General features: G+C 41.0%; 1 protein-coding gene across 1 annotated transcript in view; it reads left to right on the forward strand.

Moving 5' to 3' along the window:
* Positions 1–22,418, forward strand: part of LOC135241967 (protein unc-13 homolog C-like) — a 95,441-nt gene that overhangs the window by 68,917 nt on the left and 4,106 nt on the right. The window contains exons 22-31 of the mRNA XM_064312800.1: positions 848–925; positions 1,833–1,910; positions 6,830–6,918; positions 7,623–7,766; positions 8,865–8,988; positions 9,968–10,030; positions 12,659–12,739; positions 15,490–15,637; positions 21,396–21,488; positions 22,001–22,160. Coding sequence (XP_064168870.1) covers positions 848–925; positions 1,833–1,910; positions 6,830–6,918; positions 7,623–7,766; positions 8,865–8,988; positions 9,968–10,030; positions 12,659–12,739; positions 15,490–15,637; positions 21,396–21,488; positions 22,001–22,160 — 1,058 coding nt within the window. The remainder of the gene's footprint in view (positions 1–847; positions 926–1,832; positions 1,911–6,829; positions 6,919–7,622; positions 7,767–8,864; positions 8,989–9,967; positions 10,031–12,658; positions 12,740–15,489; positions 15,638–21,395; positions 21,489–22,000; positions 22,161–22,418) is intronic.

Consider the following 22,418-nt stretch of genomic DNA (forward strand, 5'->3'; position numbering starts at 1 on the left):
GCTTTAATTACGCTGCAGATCCGGGGGGGGGGTCTTTATTGAGAGCGGCCCAGCAGCGCGACCGAACTCGCTTCTGTCCGCGCTCGCCTCGCGCCGGCTCTCCGGGGCCCCTTCCCGCGGGACCGCGGTCCGAGGGACATCGATCCTCCTGATTGCATGCGTCAGGCGATAAATCGCCGCCGACTGGAGGGGAGATAAATTTCCTGCGCTTTTTATGTTGAGTTTTTATTTGGCCCCTTATATTAATGGCGGGTGTTGTGCCAAGTATGCGCAAACACAGCGTCGGCCGCTGAACATGCAGCAGTACAGCATATAGCAACGGATCAATACTGCTTAATGCATTTGTCCCAGATGCTTAAGCAGGACACAGTGTTATACGGTTGTAACTGTGCTCTCTGGGCTTTCCTTCAGAAGGAAATTTTAATTCTCTCCATTCCAGTGAATGGACGACCCATTTAATATTGTGTCGTTTTTATGGCTTTGAGAAAGGAGGTGCGGTGTGATTTGTTCAAAAAAGTATTAATTGAGACTCTGCTACCATTAGGGAATGTGTCTATTTCAATGCTGAGCTAAATTTAATATGACTTATCTGGGCATTAACATTTTTCACAGTAATAATGTGTATAATTGTTAATAGCTGTATATTTCGCACCAAAATAATTTATGTCTAATTAAAAACACATTCAACATTAGAAATGGGTGTTGAATGCATTTTATATTTTGAATGTTACATTGTGTTTTTCAGTAATACTATTATTTTTCACATCGAAACAACTTGAACTATAATGTGCATGTGGGTAAGACTTTCTATTAGTTAAATGGTTCAGCAATTCTCTTTTTCTTTCAGACCATCAACAAAGTCCTTCTTCAGTACGCTGCCATTGTATCGAAGGACTTTGGCATCCATCTGAGCAAAGAGAATGTGGTAAGTCTAATTCTGACAGTCTGGTCGTGATTTTCCGGGTTTTGGTGCGGAGATGGATTCTCGTGCCGGGCCATCTGGTTGTCACGTATCTACTGTGACGACTGCTGTCTCTCAGGAAAAATTCACCACGCTGAAGTGGTGGTGTCTGTGGTGCGCTAACCCATGTGCGACAGAACCATGTATTTAACAGTCATGCAGTGTTGCAGAGTTCAATTGCAAGCACTTATTCCCCTTGTTAAGCATATAGCGCAATGGATGGCGTCTGCTTTTTTCAGTCCTGACCGAGGTTTGTTGTGACTGAAGTGGCAGAACTCATGTGTGAATTCACACATCCTGCAGCCATAGTTTTAATGACTGTGAAGGTGCTGCAATAAGAACAGTAACATACAGGGGTTTACAGAAAGGGCAGGTGCTCACAGGCATAAAAGTTAAAGAGAAACACGTGAGTTTGGCTGTGAATTAAGAGCATATCACTCTTTGTGCACTGCTCAGACCCTGTATGTTTAACTTCTTTTGCACCAGGGCTCTTATCCAAAGGGATTTGGACTGTTTTGTTCTCTACAGGACTGCCTAATGTAAACTCCATGTTGTATGTTTTTTCGAGTCATCTAGCTACCCTGAAATCAAAGCGTATATTGCCAAGTTTAACCTGTTTTATTATGCTAGGAATCCCAATACCCAAATTGTTCAAGGAAATGTTTTTTTTTTTTTTTTGGTAGCGAAAGGTCTTTAGATCTCCAGAGTTTGATGTGTAAATGCTTGCTCTGCACCTTAGCTGTCAGATTATTCATTTGTGACATAGTGAGTATGGGGCTGAGTTTGAAGCCAAGTTGCAGGTTCAAATCACATTTCCAAGGTACTGTAAGTCCCATTCTATGCTTAAATGCTTTTTCGCCTCTCTCGACAGGCCTGCATCCTGCTTAACAATATCCAACAGCTACGAGTCCAGCTGGAGAAGATGTTTGAATCTATGGGTGGGAAGCAGGTATGTGTCCACTCTCCTCAGCTCCCCAGCTATATACCGCAGCTCTTGTACGTTCTGCCTTTTCCATAGCAATGATTAGCTTAACATCTGCTGTGTCTGGTATACAGTGATCTCCATTTTCTAACTAGTGAAATGTGATTTTGTGAGTACAGCAGAGTACTTGTTTTTGCAGTGTGTGCCTGTGTTTGTCTGTAACTGTTCTTGTCTCTTTGTGGTTGTTTTTTTTGTTGTTTTTCTCATGGCCTGGGGCGTACAGGAGGAAGGGACTGTGTCCTTTTGTAAGGTGTGTCTGCACACAGGCCTGTCAGCTTCACCATTGCCATAAAAAGAGATTGAACCTCAAACGCACACCCCCACCCCCTGCCTTTGCTATGCTCCGGATCTGCTCAGCCCCCACCCTTCCCACTCCTACACCCCCATGAGGAGCATGTGCCATAGTTACTTAGGTTCTGGAGATAATCTGGTGTGGAAGACATGAGGGCAAATTTGTGTATTTTTAGCCTGGGTTCTGGCCAGTGCTGCATGTACTAGTTAATTTTTTTCCTTGCATTGTTTTGGTTAGTAAGTAACTTGTACTCAACTGTGCTGAATAATCTGGTTGCTGTTGATTGTGTCTGCTCAGTTCCCGAGCTGCTGATCCAAAAAAAGGCATTAAACCAGAGAGATTACAGCATCAGTCGGTGGCATGGCAACCTGAAGTGCTTACAAATCTGCCTGGCTGCGCTGTGAATGTGGAGGAGTTTAGAGACAGTGTGAAAACATCACACTCAGGTCTCAGGATTTGACCCTGGCACCTTGTTTCCTCAGTTAAGACACTGAATTAACTGTGTTGGGTACATCATTTAAATAAAAAAAAAGCCCCCATCAAAGAAAGGATCTGTGGAAGTGTACTTGTCATTATGCATTATTAATAGTGCTAAATTTCCACTGTTTCACTCTGCAGCAAGAGCACATTTGAGTGATCAGCAGACAGGGCAGAATCATTTAAGGATTATTACCCAATATTAATGAATGCACACAATGGCTGTGATTCAGTCAACATTTGTTCTTAACTTTGACTGACAATCAAAATCAAGAATTATTTTTTTCTTCACAAACAGCAAAAACTAGCAATCACTAGATCTAACTCACCAAACTGAATTTACTTACGGGTCAATGTTAAGAACAAATGTAGATTAAAAGCTGGTCAAAGTCTTGTCTTCAACTGCATTTATTAAGGCAGTTGTCTATCAGAGACTCCTCCTAACGAAGAGCTTTTAGTCTGGCTACACACACATGCTGGTGTCCACATTGCTCCAGTAAAATAAAATCTGTGTTCCCATTAAAAATGCATGTTCCTCCCTCAGCTCTTAAATAAGAACATGTTCTTCCACACTGCATTTGAGAACCTAGCTCTCAATTAAATGTATGTGAGGTAGAATACGTATATAATCGTATCTATGGAGCACTTTCACTGGTGAATTTCAGGTCACGTGACCTGAAATCACACCCCCCCCCCTTCCCCCCGTATTTGGAATGATTGGTGGCTTGAGTCTTCCATAATGGAATGTTGTCTCAAGGTCCATAAACCACCATTGCAGCCACTGCAGAGTCCACAGGCATGCAAGGCCAGCTTATTATTGTGTGTTCCGCATTATGACTGAGGTGCGGCTGGAGCACTGTGATGAACAGTCCAGTAAAGCAGCGGTGTTTTAAGAGCACGCAGCCTGGCACCCACAAATTTATGAGAAAAGTGGTCGTTGGTTCACTAGATCAACCTACATTTTCCCTGGTGTAAATTTTCACGCACTTAAAGTAAGCAGAAACAGTTTTCCATTATGTATGAGGTTCTTTACAGAACAAAGTTTCTGCTTTCCTCATAAATTTTGGGTGCCAGGTCGTCGGCTCTTAAAACACCACTGCTTTACTGGACACCTCATCACAACGCTGCAGCCACACCTCAGTCATAATGTGGAACACAAAGTAATAAGCTAGCCTTGCATGCCCTGTGTCTAGCTTGACATATTGTTTTTATATACATTTCTTTTTTTAAATTAGAACTGGGCAAAAGGAACCTGACCACATTTTCTATTCACTGTCCTGCCTTAAGGACAAACATCTGCTATTGTTCATTGAGGTCTTCTTGATAAAGGCCCAGGCTGCAATAGTCCAAAACCGAAGACACAGTCCAAACTGCATGACTTTTATTGATTTGACATTGTGAAATGGTCCTTACTTTCATGGTCACCACAAATTTGTTGGTGCTGTGATCCATCATAATTTTTAACTGGTGGTTCTTATGATTTTTGTATTTTTTATAAATAGGGAAATTAAATATACTATTAGTTTTTATATTCACAATTCTATTGTCTTTAGACCAATTACAGGAATACATACAAGACTGATTCAAGCCTGGGAGATAAATTTAATTGGTAAGCAAGGTCTGCAGCAGGGTTAAGTCGTGAAAATGACGGGCAGTATTTCAAGATACTGAGGCAGTATTTCAAGAGGCTCTGTGTCACTGTCTCTTTGTGACATAAGTAAGACCGAGTGTGTGTGTGTGTGCAGTATCCATGAAAAAGGATGACAAGGAACAATTACAGTTTTACACTCACTGGAACTTTCCCCATTTGAACGGAAGGAAAATCAGCCATTCAAATACACAACACTTGCCTCTAGATTTAGAATCTGAGGAAATTATACACCATCCGGATTTAGACTGTTAGCCATGAGGCCCCCTTATTGTGTAGCTATGTTAACAGGTATGGCAGCAGCTTGCAGTGATTCATTTGCTCTAGAAAGGATAGAAGCCAGTTAGATAAGTGACAGTTTGGCACCGCATGTGTCCGATGTATCGTTCGAGAGGTATGTAGTGGTAGTCTGTCATTGTTGAAAATCATAGTCCTAGAGTCATAGGTTGTGTAAGCAGTTTGACTGGCTTGTTAAAAAAAAAAAAAAAACTAGGCTGTTCACGCTGCTGAATTATGGCTTTGAAGTGCATGAGGCGATCTTTTCACATGGCCCAGCACGTCACATGTGCAACGCTTGAATGAGATTATGTCAGCCATTTCCCCTGGTGCTCGATGGCCTTTCCATCACGAGGCTATTCATCGTGGAGGCGTAGCAATGGGCGGCGTAAAGATAGATGGCGGGATCTTCCAACTGTCACCCTGCAGGGTTACCCTAATTGGACTCAGCCAGTCACCCCTTTCTAAGGGCCACGCAATCTCTCCACCTCCTTTATCAGAGGCTTATTTGGGTGTTCACCATTTCAGTTTATCATTCGTTCATCTTTGCACAAAGACACGCTGGGCTTGCTCTTGCTAATGGGTGCCTTCTCCCCCCATTTAGTGACCCAGTATCAGCTTACCCTATGCTTATGCTTACATCAATCACTTATTTAAAAAATATCTGCAGGGTCTTTTTTTTAATGAAGTAAGAGGTTCACTTGAAGCAACTCATATGTGAAGGTAATTTTTTTGTAATGAGTGTAGTACTGTGGTAAATAGAGAAAATGTTGAGGTCTGATATGAATTATTGATGTTTTGATTTGAGAATTCTGTGAATGTGGCCATGAAGTATTTTTGTTTTATGATACTTGTTTGGTTGTTGCGAATAGGAGTCATGGGATTCATTAAGCCTGTTGACTGTTGATATAGTAAGTTGATACTGCCATTATTCTGAATATAACTGTGCTTTCCTAATGATGGCATAATGGCTATGGGCTCATACATTTACGCCCACTGTGCATCTATGACTCATTACTTAAATTAAGCATGCTCCGTTTGGGTGAAATGGGAGTCATGGCTAAAATGAATTGCGGAAAAAGCACGCCTTTGGTAGCATTAAAGCTTTGAATATGACGCGGCTTTCGAATTAAAGCCCTTCAAAGTAATCGTGCATCATTGATTTAGAATATAGTGTTTGTCCATCCAAAAGAAATTCTGCAGTTTTTGATCGCTTTTTTAATGTTGTGTGCAGTAAGCCTTTTTTCTTGGCTCATGTCTTTCCCAATATGCTGACTGCTATGAGGGGGGTCAACATTTTTTAAAATTCTCATAATAATGTTGTCCTGCCAAAGGCTTGAAAGGAATAGTTCACCACGGCCGATATATAAACTGCATTCTGGAAACCTAAGTCTCTGAATGACAAGATAACGTGTTTTAGCTCCCCTGAGTGTCTCATCTGAAGTGAGTTTTTTAAGTGGCTGTACCAGCTCGCAGGAACAGTGCACAAAAGCCACCAGAGACACCCCTGTTACATAACCCATTACACCAGACGCCTGTTCCCTGTCAGAAGGAATGAGGAGAACTCTTGTTTAACAGGTCATTCAAAATAAATATCGAGGTGGACACTGCGTGTCAGAGGTTGCAGTCTGACTCCAGCGAGCATACTTTTACGCATTCATAAGTTAGGCATTTAGCGCAGTGCCAGCACAAAGAAAATTTCCACACACCACAAAACAGCACTTTAATAGGCGTTAGTGTTCCCAGTTAAACCTGCTTTAGGCACATAGGCACAGGCTGCTCAAGCCATCAAATTAAAATCTTTTCTTTTCCCACTACCAGAGGTCTATTCAGCAAACAAAATGGCTTTGAATTGTATACAAATGAGTTGTGCACGACACAGTAATTCCTTGCGCACAGGTTTCATGCACCACACAGACTCATTTCCTGTTGACTCTACCCTTTGTGTTGAGTTTGATAAATATCAACACAGGGCCAAACTGCAATAAAAGATTACGATGCAGTCAAACCCTTTTCAACAACAGTGCACTTGACTGAAAGACTGAAAAGAGCAAGGGGTTGTTTTTCTGGAAGCCGAGTGGCGTGAACGCGTTCGCTTGGTCTCCCCGGGGCCGACCCTCGCCCAGCCCGTTGTCAAACCTGACCTTTCCTTGCGGTGTCGAGCGCGTTTTAAAAAGTGTGTCCCTCTTACAGCTGGATGCTGAGGCCAGTGACCTGCTGAAGGAACTGCAGAACAAGCTGAACACTGTCCTGGATGAGCTGAGCGGAGTGTTCGGGTCCAGGTAAGCGGACCTCCTTTCGGCTGACCTCACCGAAAAGTGGACCTAAACCACGTAATGGCATCTCCCTGCAAATTAACTAATTACATCCATCCCTGCATGGTTTGCGGCTTTTGGCTCTCTGAAATCACACAGCCAACAGCCATACCACACTGTCGGTATCTTCTGCCAGACAGATGAAACTAGGTGGGGATATACTTGTATGGTAGTTGCCAATGTGCTGTTGGCTGCGCCTTCTTCCTGAAGTCCTCACACATTATCTTCACAATGATCCCATTGCAATCTTTTGATGTGGGGGTATTAATCCCAGTATCCTGCTCAAAAAAGTAGTTCCCTTAATCTAGCCCCCCTGGTCACTCCCACCCCTCAGCCACAACTGATTTGCTATGCAGTGCTGTGCTTTTCCTGCTCGCCTTCTTTCTCCATGCCATCACAAAATCAAAAAGGTGACTTTTCAGTTTGTGTTTCTGCCTAGGCTGAAGGAGGAATAGCTGTCATGCAGAAGTGCATATTGGTAATCTGCTGATTGGTGTTCAGCATGAGATGCATTATAATAAACAAAATGTGCCCAGGCAGCCAGTGTAATCAACAGAATGGGCTGGGTCAGTCAGTGGGTGGGCGGTCCTCAGTAATTGTTAGCGGTAATGCATGCCCCGCATCAACAGCTAAAATTGCCGCTGCTGCTGTCTGTTCCCCTCCTCCCGCAGTTTCAAGGCCGTAATTGAAGACTGCGTGAAGCAGATGAACCAGGAGCTGGTCCAGATGAAGGGGAACGGAGGGGCGAACAAGAGCAACGCGGCCATGGACGCCGAGGTGGTGCTGAGACCCCTGATGGATCTGCTGGACAAGAAGTACAGCCTGCGTCTGGACCCTGCAAACTTCTGCACCCCACACCCCAAAAACCCCTGCCATGAGCTGCAGGAGCACCCCAATTAGTTTCACTCTCCACATGAGCATACCACAAGCACCCCGCAATGCTAAAACACCTGCTAGGAGCTCCAGGAGCACCCCACTTTTCATTCTCCTCATGAACATGCCACAAGCACCCTGCACCCCAAAAACACCTGCTAGGGGCTGCAGGAGCACCCCACTTTTATTCTCCAAATGAACATGCTATAAGCAATAAAGAATAAGGGCTTTATTCAATCAATATTTATCCTTAACTTATTCACAATGATTTGCAATGCATACTCTGCAATGACTTAATAAACGCTTGCCAGCACATTTTAGCAGTTGCATTTACTTTTTGGTTATAGTTAAGGCTTAACGTTCAATGAAACAAAGTATAAATGCTTCAGTAACTCAGTATATGCATTTATGTATTGAGCAGCAGTATAGGTATCCGTCTTTGGTGGAAATAGTCTGCAGAGAGGGAATTTCGTCATGGCCTTTATACACAATCGTCCTTGTGTAAATTCTGAATTTCATTAAAAAGTGCAATAGTAATAATAGTATTTGAACTTAATTTCATATCTGCTTGACAAATTTCCTCTCAGACCCTTCATCAAAGCAACATTGAGGCCAACAGGGTATTACAGGGAATCCTCTTAATCATATGCAAATGTTAAATCCTTTCCAGTCCAAAGTTTTTTCTACCTCCCTAAGCCCACAAATTCATAAATTCAGGAGGATTAAAATATAAGGTTGTAGCATTTATTCCACATATTCAGGTTTATTGAATTCTGACATTCATGATTGTTTGCGGTTTTTAAAGGTATATGCCTGTGTAAATATTTGCAGGCTAGGTAGCAGTAATAACATGCAATGCAGGTATCTGTTCATGATACCTCGACGAAACATTTTTTTGGGAATCATTCGTAAAAACTTTTTTATTTTTATAAACTTTTTATTCAGATGGCTTGAGAGCATTCCTGAGAGTACTGCTGCTTGAACTGAGCCTTTTCAGCTTAGCTGTTTGTATTGATGTTGTGCTTTGTTCTGTCCTGCAGTTTGATTTTGTTTGCTAAGATCTGTGAGAAGACTGTCCTAAAGAGAGTTCTGAAAGAACTGTGGAAGATTGTCTTGAACACCATCGAGAGACAGATCGTACTGCCTCCCCTGACTGACCAGAGTGTAAGTTGCTACCACAGCCCTTTACCCCTTTGCACTCAGGCTACATAATTAACATAAATAGTTACTGTAACACGAATAGAAATTACTGTAATTTATGCTACTAAAATGGCGATGAAGTTGTTTGGCCTAAACCATGGGTGTCTAAATCCAGTCCTGGGGGGCTGCAGCGTCTGTCGATTTTAAGTGCGTTTCACCAGCAGTGATTCATTTAAGTCATTAATTGGCTAAATAATCTACACACCTTGTTTTCAGGGCCTTAATAGAGTACTGAACCCACAAAATACCTGCAGAAACTGTGGCCTTCCTGGATTTGAATTTTATACGTCTGGCATAAGCAATGGAAAACAAAGCAAGAAACATGAATTAGAAGAAACAAAAATGACATCTGTTTATTGTTGTGGTACTAGGCATCAAATAGAATGTGTAGCTGGCATTCCAAACAGACAATGCATGAACAAACAAGCACTGGCTTTTGCTCACAGCATGATATACCGTACAGAAATGTGATCTGGTCTTCTCTTGGCAGCAATGAAATAACATCAGTTGTATGCTTTTTAAAATTGATATGTTTGATATCAACTATTAATATTTATCTTATAAAGTACTGACAGTTATATTGCTTACAATAATCATGCATTGTCTTGGATAGTAATCATCTTAATGTGAGTTAAACACATCTCAAATAATAAAAAACTTGTGCCTGGATGTCTCATTTGGACTCCTTATATTGCATACTCAGTTACAATGATAATGAGGAACCTCATCATCTTTTCCTCACACATAACCCATGCATATGCTAACATTGTCCTTTCCACGGGGTGTTGAGTTATTATATATATGCTCTAATGCATCCGAGCCACCTTAGTGGCAGCATGTGCAATACTTGATTAGATTTGAGAGTCCAGGTGATACTGTGATGCATGTTTTTTCACAAATTTCCAATGAAGAAATAAAATGTAAATATTTTCTTTTCTTGAAGCAGCAGGGAGCACAGATGATTTTCAGTGCTGCCAAGGACTTGGGACAGCTCTCCAAATTAAAGGTATGGCTTTTTGTCCTTTGTCGATGTCTGGACTTGTCTGTCAGCCATTCCCACTGCTGATAAGATTCCTGTTTTGCCGGAATTCTGAGGGAATAAAAAATTGTCCTGTTGCAATCCTGAGAGGGTGCACTGCTTTCTTCTGGATCTCTTTCTGGAGATGTTCCTTTGGATGGTCAGCACTGTATGTGGGACTTCAACAGAGCCTTCACAAATCATCCAGAGGTTCACGTCTGCTTTTTCCTTTCTAACGGTTTTGTGAAAATTAATATTTGAAGTACAATTTCAAATTTAAGTTGATATCTGGAGATGCTTTATTAATATTGCTTCCTAGTGTGTGAAATGTCAATATTTTCAGAAGGAATTTTTGTAACTAGGACAACGAGGACCATATTTGTGCTTTTCAGCAAGACCACATCTGGTCTTGTTGAAAATACATCTTTAAGATACTGCTAAATGTTTTTTCTTCATAAAAATTGATCTGCAAGTTCAACAATCACCTAGATAAAAAGCAGTCTACTTTCACAGTTTGAGCTGGAGGACAAATGTTTATAGAATCCATGCTTCATATCTTGCTGTACAGCAATGATTGAATCCAGGTTCACAAGGTAAATCAGTGTCCTAAAATACACACAGTTAGGGTCTTTATAGCTGTATCTGTAGATGTGTGTCGTAATAGTCTATACAAGAGCTATCAGGCAGAACACTGTGAGGAAAACAGTGAAAGTATGTGGTTGGACACCCTGAGCATTTGGGTACTGGTATATCAGCTGTGGAAGGGCCACTTTGAGCTTCTTATCAGAGCCCTTGTTGCACTCTTGAATATTCTATTATTGATCAATAATGTAAACTAGTTAAAGACAGATATTCATAGATGTGTTAGTGTGGACAGGGCCTTACCCAGTTTCACTGCAGATGTCAAATGATTCATGACTGAAAAAAAAGTGTGTGTGTGTGTGTGTGTGTGTGTGTGTGTGTGTGTGTGTATACAGTGAGCTCCATAATTGGACAAATACGTTTTTTTTTTTTTTTGTTTTTGTTTTTTGGCTTTTGGCTCTGTAGTCCACAATTTATCTGTAATCAAACAATTCTCATGTGGCTGAAGTGCACATTCTCAGCTTTTATTAAAGGGTGTTTTCTTACAATTTAGTTTCACCATGTATGCACTTTTTAAATTCATTTTTCAGGGTACCATAATTTCTGGGACAAATGGCTTTACAGATGTTTTTTGATTAATCAGGTGTGTTCAGTTGCTTCCTTAGTGCAGGTATATGCGAGCTTTCAGTATCTGGTCTTGATTCTAGGCTTTTGATTGCCTTTTTGATTGTTAATGAAAGTCAAGGAAGCTGTTATGAGCCTGAGAAATAAGAAAGCAACAATCGGTGACATATGTCAAACCTTAGCCAAACTTAGGCTTACCAAAATCAACTGTTTGGAACATCATCATGAAGAAAAAGAGTACTGGAGAGCAGAGTAATTCTTATATAATCTTTCATCATGCCTACTCTTCATAAAATGTTCACAATTGAAACTTGAGCATAATTTTTTAAGAAATCAGGAGAAAATTGGATTTTCTGCAATGGCTTATATCTTTTAGCAATCGTTACAGTAGATTGGTCCTTCAAGCGGAGTAGTTTATCCTAACTATATTAGTTAATGAACTATAATGACTGGCAGTGCCAGGATCAGGACCTATTTGTCCTGGCCAGAAGCTATGAGTTGACTTTAATAGAGAGTAATAGGCAGTCTTGGACTTTCCTAATCCCGGCCCTGTCGGTACACACTAACCCAGCGTTAACACATAATCAATAAGATTCGACAAAGCATTAAAGCTGTTGCATGGGATCTGGTCTTTAAAAAGTGACCTTTAAAGGAGAGGAATCGATAAACAGCTTCTCACGAGTGGTCGGCCTCCTCCCTGTTTGATTAGAAAAAGCAGTCAGAGCTTCAGCTTCAGTATTGTAACAGCAGTGAGGGGAAGCGCGATATATCGTATGTTAGCGCCTGCTCCTCTTCTGTGACGGTGCACAGCAGGAGAGAAGCGTAATCACCTTGCTAAGCAGGTCATTTGTGTGATACATGTTGTTTTGAGACCGAGCACTGATCTAGGCCTGTAATTTACATTGTATTAAATGCTCTGAAGATGATTGTCTCAATTGGCATATTGATAATGCGCTCTCTCAAGCTCTGGACTCATGTCAGTGGCATTTCTGGGGGATTAAATGTGCTCCTGTTTAAGGATGCAGAAATTTTCAAGGAAGGAAAGCCTGGATTTGCATGCATCTGTTCCAGTGCCAGACTGTACACTGTAGTCTTAGTTATTAGGAGTGTCCTCTTGTTTGCCTCTTGCTGAGAAAGACACTGTTAGAAGGTAACAATATTTTAAATGTATTGCTTCTTGTTATTACATTTCAATGATGATATTTATTAAACACTCTTATCCAGAATAATTCACAATGTTGGAATTGTACAGGATTTAAAAGCACACCGAGGTAAATATTTGCCTGCTAAGAGAAGAGAATTAACTGTTGCACTTTTCTGCAATACTTTCAGCGGTTATAATGCCTTATAGCTGGGAATATGCTCCTGATGAGTATGTGCTTGTTCTGATTCGTATTTTCTTGTTGGTAGGAGCATGTGATTCGAGAGGAAGCTCGAAGCCTGTCTCCCCGGCAGTGTGCGGCCATGGATTTGGTTCTGCCCACCATCAAGGTACCCATCATGCATTGCAGAAGTTGCCTGTCTCGAACAGTAGATCTTCCCCTTACCTGCAGATCCAATGTGCACTTCTCGTCTCCTGCTCTCAGTACAAATCAGTAGCAAAACCACAGTTTTCAGAAGTAGTAGGAGAAGTAATTATAAACTTGCAGTCACCATCATTGATGCTCTGTCTGGCTCAAAAACTCTCAGCAGGACCTCACCTAACTTTCTTAATTGAGTCTCCTCTTTGGAATGCTGATGAAGAGAATTTCTGCCTCCTGATTGATCCTAACAGGGCGGCGGCCTCCTCGGAGACGGTGAAAATCAATTATGTTCCACGCGGTAACGGGTCACTCATCGCGGTGCAGCTTTTGCATGACGCGCTATGCAACATTTAAAAAAGAGCAGTGCCCTTTCCTGCAATTCCACACCGCCCTCTACCCTGCGACACGCTCACTACGCCACCATAAACAGAGCTCATAGTTTCCTGAAACACTACATCGCTAGCTAGCACAGAGTTTGTCAGAGCTGCCATGTGTATAGTTGGCCACATTGTTTGCAGTTAGAAGAGCACATGAAAGAGAGTCCCCTTCTGAGGAGAGGGGTGGAGACAGAAGATTTGACCAGATGCTGAAGCCAGTCGAACAGCAGGGTCTGGTATTCAGTTTACAGGAGTAATGACATGGTGATATAAAGTTCAGGGAATGAAGATGGAATAATGGTATATTACCAATGCTAAGGCATTATGAGTAGGGATAGTGAGGGTAAGAGAGAGAGAGAATGATTTACTATGCAATGGAGCTGTAATAAACCCTGTCGACAGGGCTACTTAGCTACTACGCAGCAAGAGCAGTGGGGATGATCTCTGATTAAAGAGGGAAAAGAATGAGAGCAGTACTTTAATCCTTTTAAACGGTCTGTGTGATGCTGAGCTGTTGGCTTCATGCCAGGTATTTGAGGCTGCCATGGGAACAAATTATTCTGAAGTAATTGCGCCACATTGTGTTTTTTTTTTAATGTTTACCTGTAGACGTAAAGTTTATTTAGTTGACCATGTTCTGACCATGTATGTGGTTTGGGACCATTGCTCTTACCCTGGAATTCTGGGTGAGATATAGCTGATGTAGGCCCAGAGCAAATTGCCTCCCCTACAGTTGGGCCCAAAAGATGTGGGTCATATATAGACCAAGAGTGAGGAAGAACATGCTTTGCTGAAGATAAGCAGACATATTAGAAGACATATGAACTACACTGATGCACTGGTGCAAATATAATCCCTCTGTGCTATGTCAAATACTGTAGGTACTTGGAGCTGGCTTGACATGTTGTGTGACCTTTGTCTTTTGGTAGACTGTAGTTTGAAAATGTTAATGTTGTGCTTACTGGAGTTTAATGAATTTTAAAAAAATGTTGTTTTTTTTTATATACCTATAATGGGTCTGATTTGTAAGTTGCTAGTGGTTATTTCCTTTTGTTATCCTTAATAACACTCATATTTCTTAATGGTGCATCTGGAGAGTCCTGGAAGCCCTCCAGCTTGATGCTTCTTGGCAAGGTTCTTTCTGAGTGAAATAAACATCATGATATAATCACAAATGTAGTTGATTTATTTGTGACACTTTGGCAGTTGATGACCATTGAAATTTATAGGGATTTATCCGATTAACTCAACCACTACTTAAACTTGATGGATAGGATCGAAAGCATTAATGTTTGACCACTTATGAGTTTACCAACTCATAACAACATGAATAATTCCAGAAAAGTACAGGAGTAATACTGCAATTACATCAGTGTTATTATTTATTTATACAGCTCTTACCCTGATGGTCTCTTTGTGAGCTAAACACACATAAGCTTTGCACCAGGATTTTGTGGTGCGCTAAGTTATTGCGCCATGTTTACTTTGGTGCCGATTGCAAAAAGAATCCAGTTACGCGTCTACAGCACCTGACAAATCAATAAGAGCACTGAATAATCCAGCGAGACAAAAGCCACAAAGCAAACAGAACAAACAGTTAATCTGCAAAGGGGTCCTGGCCACAGATAACCATTATCTCATTTTTCTCACATTGCGGCTTGTGTTTGTGCCTGATTTAATTGGTCAGCGAGGTCTGCAGTAGAGTTAAGTAGCTGTCGTGAAACTGACAGGGAGTATTTTGATACAGGCCCTAGTCTTTTTGCCATAAGTGAGGCTGTGTCTGTGTGTCTGTATCAGACTGCAGTGTGAACAGGTTGCACCCCAGGAGGTGAGCTCACCCTGTTTTGTGTGGAGGAGGGGGGGGGGGGGGGGTTGCAGGCGATGATTGCCACAGGGCTGATATGAGGTGAACCTCATCTGTATTAATAAAGCTGAAAAAACAGTTTAGATGTTTTATTCTTTCCTCTTCCCTTCCTGCTGGTATCAGAAGTGCATCACAGCTCCCCAAGCCAATGCTGTGGGGTAATAGTGTAACGCTTCTATTTATAGAAAGTCTTGTGTTGAATGTCACCCTGAAGTTAATGCAAATACAGATGATTTTTATTGTTCAATAATGTTCTGTTTTTCTCTGCGGTGGAATCCTGCCAGGGAGAAACTAGATGTATATTATGTTTTTGTGAACAGACAGGCGAATAGTGAGCAGCAGAGAGACAGAGATTGAAAGTGCTAGCCAGAGTATGCACATACATGACTAAGTGTGCATATTGTGTGCTGCTTTCTGTAGATGCTATTTCAGTTGAAATGAATGGGGACTGAACAGCTTCTGGTCCTTTCTGCATAGCAATATTTCCACGCTGGAGGAAACGGCCTGAAGAAGACGTACTTGGAGAAGAGTCCAGAGCTGAAGTCTTTGAAGTACGCGCTTAGCCTTTACACACAAACTACAGATGCCTTGATCAAGAAGTACGTAAGCACCCAGCCCTCCCAAGGTAAGACTGCTGTATTTGGTTGCATTTATTTGGTTTGGTTGCATTTATTAGTTTGTCAGTTTGTCCTGACCCTTTGCTTTGAAAGGCTGTTTTGATTATGTATTCTCGTTTGGAAGAAGGATGGATATCCCAGTTTGGAAATGGAATACAATAGATCTCACTCTCTGTCCATGATTACACCAAGGTCTGGTTTGGAGCTGTGCTTAATTTACCTTACCTTTCATAATTTGTAGTGCATCAAACCAGGCAGAGTATCCACTTTCAGCCTGGAATTGTGTGTGTGTGTGTTGGGGGAGGGATGGGGGTTGTGGTGGTTGCCTTGGCTTTTAGCTTTTCAGGGGCGGCAATGTACACCAAAAACAATAAATAACAGTGTAATTTACTGTACTCTGTATTCTGAGTCCTTAGATATTTTCTCACATTTTTTGTGGAGGTAGTACTTATAGAAAATATTTTTATAATTTGAGTTTTTTTTTTTTTTTCCATTCACACATTTGAGTTTGTGATGCATTATTGCAATGTGTGGTTTGTGATTTTTATGTGTGGCGAAATTACAATTTCCCATCAGTTTCTTGATATGTACAGTATGTTGATATGTACACCTACAGAGTTTTGTGTCCACAGCAAGATGAGACTTGGATTTGGAATCTGCTGAAAAGCATGTTGTGCAGGAGATAAGCCAATGTTCTTCATGTACCTTGGTGCCTAATAGCATTGGGCTGCCTCCAATCCAGTGACAAGAGCCAGACTGGCCAAAGGCATGATTAGACAATGGACAGGATTACACAATCTTCAGAATTTGTGCGCTAACTCACTGTAGTAGTTATAGCAGCTGCAGAGGCAGTCCTGGTCAGATGGATGATAAATAAGGCAATGCCTGCAGTTGTAACTCAATTAAAGACACGCAAGCTTGCATTTTGAGCTCCTGTTCCTCCAGAGTATAAAACCCTCTAATTGGAAAGCCTCCACAGTTCATAATTACACTTACTGTTTGTTCTGATTCCATACACTTGTCAACAGCTGCTAACACAAATTATGTTTTTTTTTTTTTACCTCAAAGGGGTGGTAATGCTGTCTGCTTGGTTTTTACAGGGATGGTCACCTGAGCAAAGATAATTTCAATATGTTCTTTATGTGCTTCTCAGAGAAGTGTGGCATTTTCCTTTGAAGTTTGGTTTGGTATGTGCACCCCTTGCCTTTTGCACCAAAATATTACGTTCAAATGCCAATGAGAGCTTAGCATTCTTTGGATTGCCTTTAGTGTTTATTCTGCAGTATACTGCGTGGTCGGGTATCTGAGAAGATTCTTGCTTGTTCACTTTGAAATGGCTGCAGCTACATACTGAAATCCCTGTGTGATTCGGCTAAGCACTGAACCACGGATGATGATTTTCTCTCAATATAAATGACCTTAATCAGGAGCGAAAGAGAATCCCTTAACCCTCTGGATGTGTCGAGGGAGTGTGTTTGTAGATCGTAACACCCTTGTCCCTGCCACATCTACATGTTTGTTTGTTTTTGTCTTTTGCAGATAGCTGTGTTTGAATTGTGGGAATAAATAAATGGAGTCTTGCTCACTGTTGTGGGGAAAGTGGCTGGTTAGTCATTCCTGCCCCGGCAAAGTTCATCAGTGGGTGGCACAATCCCAGCTCTTCTGTGACCTTTCTTATTACACCATTTCCAGAGGGTGCGGCATGGTGCAACATGATGTAATTTTCCTCTCCATTGAATTTCCTTTGACCCACTCACCTTTTTTTTGGTAATTTCCCTGGAAATGTTTGCTGTTTTGTCCTTGTGACGACAGAGAGACCCCCCATGATATGTAGGAAACCCAGCTCCCCCAAGTCACTGTAGCTTCATGGGCCTCTCTCTGTTGGCTATGTGCAGCAGTATGGAAGACTGCACTAGTCTCTGTACAAAGGGAGTATTTGACTGCTGATCATTGCTCTTTGTACCTCAAAGGATGCTTGCTTTACAGGTATTTAACCCTTTGAAGAGTAGTGTTTTTGGAAGGTTTTTTGTTGTTGTTTTTTTCTTCAAAATTCTATGTCATTGTTCTAGAACTGTACCAGTAGAGATTGTTACATCATCGTTAGAATGTTCAGGTAAGAACATTCTAATCACATATTTTACACCTTAAAGTGTTACATGCTGTGGCACTGTTCCATGTCTCTGGAGATATAGTAGCTGGCTGGCTTTACCCTACTTTAGCTTTGCTGTTGCTTACTAACTCTGTGTGACAAAGGCAACCTAAGGAAGGACATACATCCACATTAGTCATACTGATGGTTCTGACATCCTGTCAAAGATGGTAATGGTTAGGTCATTTATGTTTTTCATATCCTTGTGCCATACCAGCAGGGAAGAACAGAGAACAGAGACGGGTTCACTATTTTGCTCCTTGTGGTAGAAAGAAGGCAACGTCCGAGAAAGAAAGATATTTTGAAAAGCGGTTAGTCAAGAATTCCTGTTCCCAGGAACAGGGTGAACTGTGGGTCTAAAAAAAAACACAAAGGCCTGCTTAATTTAGTGTGACAGTCCCATCAGTTACAATGTTCTAGAACTGCCAGCACTTGAAAGGCAGTGCTGCTACAGCCCACTTCCTGTTCTTTAGCATTTGTTTAAACCACAAAGTACAGTAAAGAATCTCAATGAATTTGCCAAAAGAATCACCGGCTCATTCCTCTCTGTGTGAATTAATAGACAGTAGAGCTTCTAGCAGTATCCCCACAGGTTTTCCACAGGTTCATCACAGCCATAAAAGAACATAATTAAATGTGTAATTAGCTTTGGAAAATAGATAAGGTTGGCCAAATTCATTTTCAGATTTTTTAAAACTCAACTATTTTATCTGTGATGAATCCCATTTCCAGCCAGACAACAATTATCACATGCAGAGATGCACTTTGGAATTAGTATTAATAATCTGATGTGTTGTTGCAGAAAACCTTGTTTTTCTCTTGCAGTCTATGGGCTTATTTACCCTGTCATTATTTGGTAGCTGAATGTCTAGCACCAAGGATTAAACAATATCCGAATGTCCATTTCATTTCTCAAATCTCACATTTTTATGTATCGACTGAATCCAGTAATTCCACTTGATGAGATTTATAATTCTTCTGTAATTCCCAAATAATTCCATGTTGTAACTACTCTATGTAGTCGCTACTGCTTTGACTCTGCAATGAGGATTTTGAAAGAGAAAATGTTAATGTGTTAAACAAGTTGGAAAAGTCTGGTTCAGAGCTGGCCTTGACTAAGCTCATGACTGTTCTGTCTGATTTAAAACATGTAAAGATGTATGCATGTATTTTTGCATTGGTTCATTTGGTATGATCTATCAGAGATAAATAAATGTTTGCAGGTTAAGCAACATATCAGCTGGTCGGGGCGGGGAAATTTTACCCTCTGTAACTAAGAAAAGTACCATAAAACCACAGTATGTTACAGTGTTAGGAGTGGACTAAAATAGTATGCTGTATGCAAAGAGAAATTCCAAAGGGAAAAAAGAAAAGGTGATGTGTAGGAAAAATTTCTAAGGCGATTTCCAAAGGGCCAGAACATTACCTGTCCTCTTACTCTGAGGGTGAATGCAAAGCTTGAATGCTACGCAATAATGAGGGTCAGCTACGGAACCAGTGACAGAATGGCTGCAGAATAACTGTGGGAGTTTAAAGATGCTTCAGTTGTTCAGTGATGCTAATTATAGCTGATTTAAAGGTGGGCCGGTGTGACAGTCCTTTGATGTTTATTCTCTTGGTGTAGCTTGTGAATATCTAAGGGTCAGAGTTCACGCGGTAAATGTCCGTGATTTATCTGAGTGCACGGTGGTGTCCAGCGCAGATTTATATTTTATTTGGAGCTTCAAGAGAGGAGAGATAATGAGCGAAAGTAGGAGCAATTTTCCAGGCCCCTCTCTGTCTGCTGGGGTCGACGGGCTGTCAAATAGCCCCCTGCCCCGCACCTGACACCCTTCTACATGTGCTGATATATCCTGAACTGCAGCATGTCCCCTGTGTCCTCATATAGCTTTGTGTTATTTTGTTTGTTTGTTTTTTTTGTTTTTGTTTCTAGAAGATAGTTACCAATTTTCCGAAGGTTGATGTCGGCTAATTTGTTATCTATCAGGCTTGCCTATTCATGTTTCGAATTGTGTCAGTTATGAGTGTGAGGGAAATTTCACGGATCCTCCATGACCAGTTCTCAGAAGCCTTTCAGCCAAAGTGCAAAATTCACTAAATGTAATGTTGTTTTTGAGTTATAGCATCATGATCATGTGATACTGTGGTATTTTCTGAATTGCATAAGCATTGCTCCTTAATGTAACTGCTGAATATGTTGCTCCTGAGACCATTAACTTATGTATACAGTACATGGCCATTTCAACCACACGCCTGGGCTCATGAAAATATCACTCTGGGAAAAGCAACAGTTGTGTTATGGTTGTGGCCCTGGAAACTTTGTCATATTAATGTCTATAATGAGAATTTACAGATTTTTTTTTGTTTGTAAATAACACCAAAACACTCATAAGCAGCATTGTTTATTTCATTATGAAAGATTCATTTCTGTTTCCATGCAGTGATGCATCAATACAGCTAATAAACTGTGTTCCTAATGGTATCACACACATTGTGGCTTGACCATAAAACATGAATTCCTCTCACCCTTATTGGTGCAGTAGGTAAAAGTAAGCTTGCTTGTGTTGGCTTAATGCAGTTGGTAATTGCAATGCAGGCAACAATCATTTTGCCTCTTTTCATTTGCCGTGGTCAGTAACAGCAATCTTACTTGTATTGACTTATTGTGGTCAGCAGGCCTAATAGCAATCTTGATTGTGAGTGTTTAATTTACTCAGCTTTCTGAAGGCTAATTCCTGTTCCAAAACTATTCTTTCTACATACTATATGCAGTGTGTGGGAAACTGTTCTGAAAGCATACTACTATATATTCAAGTAGTTGAACTACAGCAAAGCTACCCTAAAGAGCTTTTGAAACTACAATTACTCAAAATGTAGTGCTACATAATTTGTTAAAAGAAAAATCAAAAATGTATCATTACTATGTTCCCCAGACAGGATGCATGCATGAGCAACGCCTTCATTTTGCTCATGAGGAGAACCAGCAATGTGTGGCGATTGGCAGCTATTAGTGGAGTGTTGAGCTTCGCACCAGTCAGGATTAGAGGGAAAATAGAGAAAGGAGGCAGTAGTTTTGCCAAAGAGGATTGGAAAATAAATATTTTAGGGCCAAAAGCAGTGGGTAGTTCCTGTCATTAACTACATCTCAAAATGACAAAAAAAAGTAATTAACTACTACAACGACTGCACAGATTTGAATGTAGCTGAACTATGAGCAAATTGCTATAAAATGCTATTAAACTGCTAATTTAACTATGTGTAATAACATTATAACTGCTCCCAACACTGACAGTATGCATGTTTCCCTCCGTTGTAATGCAATCAGGGATCATTATACCGTGATATACCATTATAATAAAACCCCTGTAGTTTGTCTCATCTGCCCAAATAAGTAATGGTTGCTTTATTTGAAAGGACCATGACTGTTTAGTCAGGTGACAGTTACAGCTTGGATTACAAGAAGCTCACTGTTGTGTTTAATTGTGAGCCAAAGTTATGGACTAAATGAATGTTAATGATGTTAATTGAATCCATGTTTCCCAAACCAGTGTGCACTCAGAGGAAATAAGCCAGACTGATGACTCATCGATTACTGCGTTTTGTTTTGGGAACTCCAGGTCAGTCATCCAGTGCATCGGTGGGTGAGGTGTCCATTCAGTTGGACCTCATTTCCCATCCTGGCACCGGGGAGCACAAAGTCAACGTGAAGGGTAAGTCTGACGGACTCCAGAACTTTCCCTCAGAGCCCGCGTCCTCATCAATGTGTTTACGGCAGAAATAAATAATTAAAAATATCAACTTTTCATTCAGAAACTGCCACTCCAGGGACGGTGTGTAATATGGGAAAAAAAGAATGGTCTGAGAGAAAGTACTTTATGAAATATTTTATGGTAATTATGAAGCATACCCAATTATATGAAAGTCAAGCTTTTGCCATCTGGTTTTATTTTCTATATTATAAAAAAAAACATGTATTTGAAATCTGAAATAGTTTGCATAATGACAGGCATTTAGGAAGCACTCTAACTCATGAGTGACACACCCCTGTGCTCTCCGTAGTGTGTTAACACTTAACCCTTTGAAGAGTAGGTTTTTTGGAATTATTTTCAAAATTCTGAGACAGTGTAAGCCGCTCTGGATAAGAGCATCTGCTAAATTCCTGAAATGTAATGGTTTCGTGCTGTCCCCTCATCCCATGTCCTTGCGTCCTCTCCTCTTCCAGTTGTTGCCGTGAACAACCTCATCTGGCAGACCAATGCCATGTTCCGCCCCTTTGTGGAGGTCAATGCCGTTGGGCCCCACCTTGCTGATAAAAAGCGGAAATTTGGCACCAAGACCAAGAACAACAACTGGTCTCCCAAGTACAATGAAGCCTTCCAGTTGTAAGTCACAGCCCCTGAGTTCATGATGGATTAGTAGTTTTTTATTGAAACAAAAAAGGTGGTACATTTGTGTATACCACAAGTTAGTTTCCTGCAATTAAATAATTGCATACTCCATTCTATTGCATAGCATTAGGCTGATCCCCACTTCAGCTTATTTTATTCTTGTGCATATTCCAGTTTCCTAATGTCACTTCAGTCCTGAGCGTATGCATCTATCAGGAGTGGACTGTACAACCACCTACATATATTGAAATT

Source organism: Anguilla rostrata, chromosome 16 (assembly GCF_018555375.3).
Source record: "Anguilla rostrata isolate EN2019 chromosome 16, ASM1855537v3, whole genome shotgun sequence".
Classification (NCBI taxonomy): Eukaryota; Metazoa; Chordata; class Actinopteri; order Anguilliformes; family Anguillidae; genus Anguilla; species Anguilla rostrata.